The 8,519-nt window shown below is 37.0% G+C and overlaps 1 protein-coding gene across 1 annotated transcript; it reads right to left on the bottom strand.

Moving 5' to 3' along the window:
• Window positions 1-1,468: 1,468 nt before the first annotated feature.
• Window positions 1,469-5,852, bottom strand: LOC113006669 (uncharacterized). The gene is made up of 10 exons (XM_026142763.1): window positions 5,607-5,852; window positions 4,558-4,893; window positions 4,164-4,433; window positions 3,911-4,000; window positions 3,481-3,591; window positions 3,264-3,353; window positions 3,144-3,172; window positions 2,596-2,652; window positions 2,432-2,506; window positions 1,469-1,623 (listed from the first exon to the last, which is right to left on the bottom strand). Exons 1-10 carry the CDS (start codon window positions 5,659-5,661, stop codon window positions 1,507-1,509), a joined length of 1,230 nt encoding a protein of 409 aa, XP_025998548.1. The 5' UTR covers window positions 5,662-5,852; the 3' UTR covers window positions 1,469-1,506.
• Window positions 5,853-8,519: the final 2,667 nt, after the last annotated feature.

Genomic DNA, 8,519 nt, shown 5'->3' with positions numbered 1-8,519 from the left:
AAACTCAGCAGCAACAAGTGCTTTAAGCTGATACTGTGATACTGTCAAAGGAAGTAACACCAAGAATTAAACAGCTGGCGACGCATAGCGTTTTTTTTAAAAGCCCAGAAATGCGCCGTATTTGATAGCTTGCTGCGAGACCTCACACCGTGCACGTCGGGTGGGTTGCCAGTTATCGGACCCGGAGCAACATCCCCCAAAAACCCGAAGAATAGAGTCCTGGCCCCTAGCCCTGCCAGTGTAGCAGAAATGATGAGGATGATGATGGCAGCAGCAGCAGCCGTTCTTCTCTGCGTGAGTAGCTAATTTACGTTGAGTAGGCTAACCACGTTATTACATTAATGCATGTAAGGTGAACTAGCAAACATCATCATAGCTGCATGCGGCTGTCCTCTTGTTTGATGGCAGATACTCCCTTCACTCTGGCCAAAAAGGCTAAAATGACCAAAGAAAAAGTGGGAAACAGCTAAACATGAGAGGTTTTGGACAAAGTTTGTGTTTTTTCCATTGTTTAAGCACTGCTTCCAGCCAAGAGTGATGCCATATATGCCACATAGCTGCAGAAAAGGCACACATTGTTATCTTTTTACAAAAAAAACCAGCTGAACATGAGAGGTTTTTGGACCAATTTTGTGTTCTCCATTCTTTAAGCACCGGTTCGAGCACCGTTTAAGCACCGGCACCGTTTCAAAAGTACCGATTTGGCACCGGTATCGGATAAAACCTAAACGATACCCATCCCTACTAAGCACACAGAGAGGTGCACACAGGTAAACACACACCGTACAACACAACACAGAACAAGGAAAACACAGGGCTTAAATACACTGAGGGATAACGAGGGAATGAGACACAAGAGCAAGGTGCAGGTGGGAGTAATCAAACATGAAAAGACCAAAGCAAAACTACAAACACTGACATGAGACAAGGGAACGTCACAGTAACAGGAAATATAACACAAAGACGCTGACTTGACACTGAACAAACTGAACACGGAGCAGAGAGACAGGAGTGACAAAAGACACAACTCACTGGGGAGGCAGAAGGAACATGGAGACAAGGGTAACTAGACACGGGACACAGGGAAGGCAAAGTAACAGGAAACCTATACATGAAATACAATAAACAAAGAACATAACTAAAACCAACAAAAACACTGGGTCAGAGACCCAGTACCATGACAATAAAACTCACGTGCTGGAGCCTTTATTGGCTGCTTGGGATTTTACATAATGGAAAAACACTTTTTAATATCATAAAATCATCAGGCCTAAACTGCAGATATACAAACACATATATGTACACTGATAAAGCAATAAACAATCTATGAAAAAATATAGTGCAACATTCTGGGTTAGAAATTAAAAATTAAAATACAGATTATATTATCACTGTTGTTAAATCCTGGGAACTTTAACAAAACAGAAACCCTCTTTCATTACACAAGAATGGAAAGAAAGAAAGAAGTTATCAAAGAAAAAGAGATTCTGTGTTTTTTCCTGTTTTTTAGTCTTTTGGTTTGTTGATGCTAGCATAGAGGTTGCTGGGAGCAGGTCCAGGAGAAGAGACTGAACATATAATGTAGGTCAAAGCTTCACCTTCTTCATCTTCTTTATAGGGAACCTGAAAAAGAATACACAGCTTTTTTCTTTTTTTCCTTTTTGTTTCCTAACCTGCCCTGTCTGGGAGCTTTAACAAACTTTTTGTTACAAACACATTTACTTTCCCAAGAAGAATTCTACTCTCTACGGCTCCTCTTGTGAGCCAATTTCTTTTTATTTTAATATTTTTTGTTTTTACATATGAACAGATAAGGACAAAATTACTAGCCTCTCGATGAAATGTAAAATTTTTGTCAAAATTTCCCAAGGGTTTTTCTTTAAATCAAACATAAATAATTTCCTCTTGCACACCATAACATAACTATTTCAGAAAAACACAAAAATGTCCATGTTCAATATTTTCACTTCACTGAAAAGCTTTGAGCCAGAGGCCGGCCGTCTAGGAATGTAACCACAGCAGACCCCACTACATGAACATGCTTTGCATTATCTTTATTCATTGGTTGCTGTACAAACCCTTAGCTGCAGTTTCTTTGCGCACAGCCTGACACACCAACAACCACGACAGGAGTTAGCCCACACTTTAAATTGGCGAGGTGTGTTGCCACTCAGGTGCATCCACCACCCCTGCAGAGGCACTGCAGACCACGCCCTGCAACAAGGTTCTTACTCCTTACTATATATGGATGCTTGGCCAGGGTTCCTCTGCTTAAAGAGTGAGAACGTGTTGCACCAGAGGATACTCCAGGAGACAGGTCAATAACTACGCCAGATCTTCCAGCCATGTGCTCTAAAACCAATGGGTAAGCAGTAACTACTGACAGGGATCAGTAGGAGGAGAAACCCCGCAACCTTAACAATCAAATTACCTGAAGACCTGGACAGCTGTAGGTGGTCTCAGTGTAGCTGAGGGAGGTGTAGAGAACAACATCTTGAAGATCAGCCTGCACAGTGAAGACAACATAAAGACTGCTCAGTAATGTATAAAATGCAGATTCAACATATAAGTGAACAAATACATGTTTGATCTCACAGATTCCTGAATGGTTCCTGGAGCAGACGAAGTTACTGCAGAGTTTAAATTCTGTTCCTGAAACAAACAGGCAAATATGTGTGTGTGTGTGTATATATATATATATATATATATATATATATATATATGTATATATATATATATATATATATATATATATATATATATATATATATATATATATATATATATAGATATAGATATAGATATATATATAGATATATATATATATATATATATATATATATATGGCATAGATATGGATATTCATTGATCCTTATGTGAGCTTTTATCAGGTTTGCCATGAATTAGTGTTTTGATCCTGATGAGTGCCGCCTCTTCATGAGGAGAACTGTGAGCTCTAAAATTTCTGTATAATCCGACATGTTTGTGTTATTGGGAAAGGTTGTTTTATTGCAGACATTCCAGCTTAATTTTCTATTTATTATCTGTCTTGTCCTAATGTGTCGTGCTGTTTTGTTGTTCTCGTGGCACAAATGAAGGAAAAAATCTAAAATTATCTGTTTCATTCTGATTAATAAACTCACCATGTTTTCATCCATCTGTGCTTTTTTCCCTAAAAAATAGAAAATAAGGAGTCAACTTTAACTTCCACAAACAGAATCCAGGTTTATCAACCTTTCTGTTTATATGTGAATAAATCCCACCAGCTCTTATCCAGATGCTGACGACAACAACAGCTGCTATAAGTGCTACTAAACCCAGGGCCACAATGGCAAGCCTGTACCAGGACCAGTCTGGGAAGAGAGTGAAAACATGAAAAGTATATTCTAAATGTATGTTTAAGTACATGATCTGAAATATCAGAGCATGCCTTTAATATTTACTGAAGTTGTAGAAAGAGAGAGATATTGTTGCCATTACCTGGTAATTTTCTCAAACCATTCATGATTTCCAGCTGTTTTGTTGTCAGACCTCCTTTAATGCCAGATTCAGTCATTATTTCCAATTTAATTGTTGCTGCTGCATATATTTCTTCACCAAAAACAAAAGAATAAAATCGAAAGGATCTTTCATTCTGTATGTTCTATAACAGTTAAATGATTTGTTTATGTATCTTCATCTGAACAAAGAAACAAAACTCTGGCAACTACTCATTAGGAAGCTGTAAGAGTTTGCTTTGTATATGTAATATTGTAAATTAAAACCCATAAATGAAGTCATTACTAACACCAGTCTGAATGACTTTTGATTAAACTTTGCTCATTCACTAACAACAACAAACATTTTCTCCTAAAATTCAGAAAGAAAAAGACTTTGCTGAAAAATTGATACAGAATATTGTTGACATTACCTGGTAAGTTTGTTGAACCATCCATTTCCAGCACTTTTATTGTAGTCACTGTGTCTAATTTAACTGTTGTTGCTGTATTTGTTTCTTCACCTGAACAAAAAACAAAATTCAGTGGCCCTTTCATTAGAAAACTTTCTGTATATTCAGTCGATTAAATCTTCAGATTAATAAAACAAGATAATATCTTAGGTATTTAGACAAAATAATGTGAATTCATTTAATAAGCTCTTCAGAACCTCTCCTGGTTTCTTACCTGATGAATGATGGCTGAAGGTAAAAAGCTGCTCTTTGTTATTTTCTGTTCTTTTTAAGCTACACTTAAAGTCAGAACTTGATATGTGACCATATGTAAGGTTCAGAAATGTCACAGTAGCAGAGCAGGAAGACTGTGATGTTTTTAAATTTGAGTAATCTCTATCCAGATCTCTTCTGTTATGGATCCACTTCACTTTGTGTCTACACTGATCAAATGTCAACACAGAGCAGCTTAAAGTCACCTCATCAGCGTTCTTCTTTTCGGTCACTGGTGAAGATGAATTGCAAGAGAAAAACGAAGCAAGAACACATATTTATTTTCATATATAATGAAAATATGCTGTTCCAATGACACCACTTGAACTAAAATATATTGTGGTGTAAATACTTACTGACGACAACAGACAGATAAACCACAGCATCTGGACCTTGCTGTCTCCCTGGATTGCCTCTAAACTGTCTGCAGGTGTAACGACCAACATCCTCAGCTGTGACCTTCTTTATAACCAGTGAGCATTCTGCTGTAACACTCAGTCTGTCTGATTTGGCTTCTTCTTTGATTTGTCCAAGATTAACCAGCTCTACTGCTGGTGTGCCTCTTGAATCTCTGAAGATCCAGGTGATAGTGTCACAGTTGTGATGAATGTTGAACCGATTTTTACAAGGCAAAGTGACTTTATCTCCATCTCTGACAGTGAAGGCAAGCGGAAGATCTTCACTAAGTGCTCCTGAGAACATGAAAGAGAAACAAAAATATTACCATTACTTGTGCAAATGCAGATAATTTACATTCTTGTGCACAGAAAAAATGTGTGCACCAAACTCAGTTTTGCTGTAACAAAAGCACAGCTGTCTACATAAAGATTTCAGAATAAAGTAAATCTGAAAAGAAGTTGGAAAAAATTTGTTACATGTTAAATGTATCTTTACCTTTAAACAGAAGCACCCCCCCCCCCCCAAACATTTTAATACTTGTAGCTACATGTAGATCTTCCTTTCCTACAGTTGCATTATGGATAATGCACTGTGAGCCTGGTTTGAAGTAGAAATGCTGAGTAGGGAAAACAGTGTCCCATGGGTCACAGTGGCCAAAAATATATTATATCAAATGGTAAATGGGCTAGTTCTTATATAGCGTTTTTCTACTCTGAGTTCTCAAAGCACTTTATATGCTTTTTGTGGTTTAATACATGAAATAAAATTTTTTTTAGGGTGGTTTACCTAAACAGTTCTCATATTTCGCATAAATCGCATCATTTTGTGCAATTACTGTTGATTTAAAAAGTAAAGAAATATAAATAATGAGACTGGACTAAAATAAAGTCTTTACTCTAATATGCAGTGTCTTTGTTTATTTTCAGATCTGAAAATGTATTTTTAAAATTTGTTGTTGATATTAAGTAAAAATTATGTTTTAGAGTATTTGTAAAGGTTACCTTACCTGAATAAAGAAGCAACAAAAATAGAGAAATGTTGAATAATTTGTGATCAATCATCGCCTTTTGTTCTGGTTTTCCTTCTCATCTTGTCACAACTGCAACTTGCGAACTCTGTTGTACTTGTCAAAGACAAATGTCTATCTTCTTTACTTCCTGTCTCCTCTTCATTCACGCTGTGGTTATTTTTAATGTTGGTAGGTCATATGTATTCCCTTAGTTTTTACAAACGTGTAGATATGAAAGAAAAAATGAACTTACATCCTTCTTTAACCAAACTGAGACAGCAGTCTTACTTACTTTAATTGAGGTAAATTAGAGTAAATCTACAGGATATTAAAATATGTGCTGTAGAGGTTTATCTCCACTGAAGCCACAGCACACTTCCTGTCCACTGCCATATATAGAAATATGTACTTGTACCAGCAATGACATTACATTGTGCAGTGTGACATTCTGTCTTGTGCAAACTCATATTGCATATTGCTTCAGTGTTTATTAAACAACAGAATCCATGCTGATGACAGTGATCAAGACTGTGTTCTCAATGATTTACCTTGTTTGCTGGTGCTGATGTAAAGACCAGTGGTAACCGTAGCATCAAATGTGTAAACCTGAGATTGTGTTGTAACAATGTTACATTGTACATGAAAGCTATATTGGATCTGATTGCCTAATTCAGTAGTGTTCAGCATGGTGATGGCTTGCTTGGGGATAAAATCTGTTGCTTAGTCTGTTAGTTTCAGGTAGACATTCAAACAGTACATGACCAGGGTGAGCTGGGTCTTGAAGGATTCGATTAATGTTCTTGAGACAATGGGAGCTGTGCAATTTTTCAAGTGAGGGGAGAGGACAGCTGACTATCTGCTAGGCCAGCGGTCCCCAACCTTTTTTGTGCCACGGACCAGTTTATGTCCGACAATATTTTCACGGACTGGCCTTTAAGGTGTCGAGGATAAATACAACAAAATAAAACCAGTACCGGTACCAAAAAAAGGAAGATTTATTCATAACACACAGGGAAAGACCCAGGGTAACCCAGTTAACGATAAAAATGATGAAAAAAAAAGAAGATAAAACTGATAAAAACCATGAAAACCATAAACTTCACACCTGAGTCTCAACTCTCGCGGCTAGGTACCAAATGACTCACGGACCGGCCCCGGCAGCGATAAGAGGACACCAACAGTTTCTCAGGGATGTTGTTCTGTCTGAGAACCCTCAGAAAGTAGTTTCTTTCTTTCTTTCTTTCTTTCTTTCTTTCTTTCCAACCTCAGTAGTGTGTGTTTGGCAAGTCTGGTCCTTCCTGCTATTGACTCCCAAGAAGCAGAAGTCTGAGACTCTTGCCATACAGACCCTGTTGATGGTGACTGGCAGGATGTCATCTGCAACAAGTTCCTTGGTCTTTACGGTGTTCAGGAGCAAGTTGTTGTCCACGCTGTCAGCCACTGGGCCATAGGCAGATGCATCCCCCCCAGAAATTTGTCCTCAGGCTACAATCAGTCTTACGGTCAGTAAGACTAAAATAGTGCTTCTACTTAGAAAAATCCAACATTTCACTTCCTTAGTCACTTCCTCATTTTATGTTCCACTTCTATTTTTATTTAAAAGGGAGTTGTTCCATCTTTGCTGGATTGCTCTGCTCGTTTCTCTGCTGGAGAAACTCTTGCTGGAGAGCAGTGGGCTGGTTTGTGTTCTTAGAAGAGAATCTGTGTGGACTTGTGGAAAACACTAACTTGTAGTGGTCAATAACAAAAATACAACTCAATACTTTGTAACATAACCTTTGTTGGCAATAACAGAGGTCAAACGTTTACTATAGGTCTTTACCAGGTTTGCACACACAGTAGCTGGTATTTTGGCCCATTCCTCCATGCAGATCTTCTCGAGAGCAGTGGGGTCATTCTTACTATTCGGTGCCATTTGAGTCCTAATGACATAATATGGTATATTTAGTGTAAAACTTGTCTAATGCTTATTTCTAAACCATTTTCTTGTATGTTTAACCCCCCTCTACCATAGAACACATTGATATATACACAGGATAAATACATTAAAAGTAAATTACTTTTATTTTAGCACAAGTCACTAAAGTACTATGTCCCCAGTCATGCTTGCTCGACTTCAGTTACAAATATAACTTAAAAATAAATAAATAAATCTAGATTTTTCATAATTTCTGGATTGGCTTATTTCTAATGTTCCTCATCAAATGTTCTTTTTTATTATTAATGCATGTTTAATACTTAAAATCTTTAAAAAATGTTGTGTCCCTGAATCAACTGTCACCCCTGTTACTCTGATAAGAATTCCATAGAACACATCACCTGATTATTCTTTTAGTCACATGACACTCCCAGATGTAACATATTTTGGAGGGAAAACTTTCAAGAAGAAGACGAGTAAGTACCACTCTTTAATCAACCCTTTTTTCAATGTTTTAGCAAGATTTTGTAATGTGGCAAAGCATAACACGTCCAACCTGTTACGCTTATTAATAGTGGAAACAAATTTTTTTTTGTAATTTTTATAATATGGCTAATAAACATGTTAAAAATGGTTCTTAGTGGTCACCATGTACTAGCTTGTTGTTCATCATACTAGTAGTAATGGCTAAGTTTAGCATAAAATCTCCCCCCTGTTACCGTCACCCCTGTTATTGCTATGCACTGTAACAGGTCTCTTTGGTCTCTTTGGTTATTGGGAGGGAATGAATCAGCAAAATTAAGTTACTTAAAAATGGAGCCAATTTTTTTTTATATTCCCTTTGAATCTAAAAACAATCTTTTGAAATTACACTGTGTCTTAAAACTGAACCTGTCTTCTTTCAATATAATGCTTGTTTAAAATACTTCCTTGAAATTTCCTTGCAGATTTTAAAAAGGGACATTGTAGCTTTTAGAAAATGTAAATATTAC

The sequence above is a fragment of the Astatotilapia calliptera genome, chromosome 15 (assembly GCF_900246225.1).
Source record: "Astatotilapia calliptera chromosome 15, fAstCal1.2, whole genome shotgun sequence".
Lineage (NCBI taxonomy): Eukaryota > Metazoa > Chordata > Actinopteri > Cichliformes > Cichlidae > Astatotilapia > Astatotilapia calliptera.
Note: the sequence above shows the minus strand (reverse complement) of the source record. Positions and strands in the feature narration are given on the sequence as shown.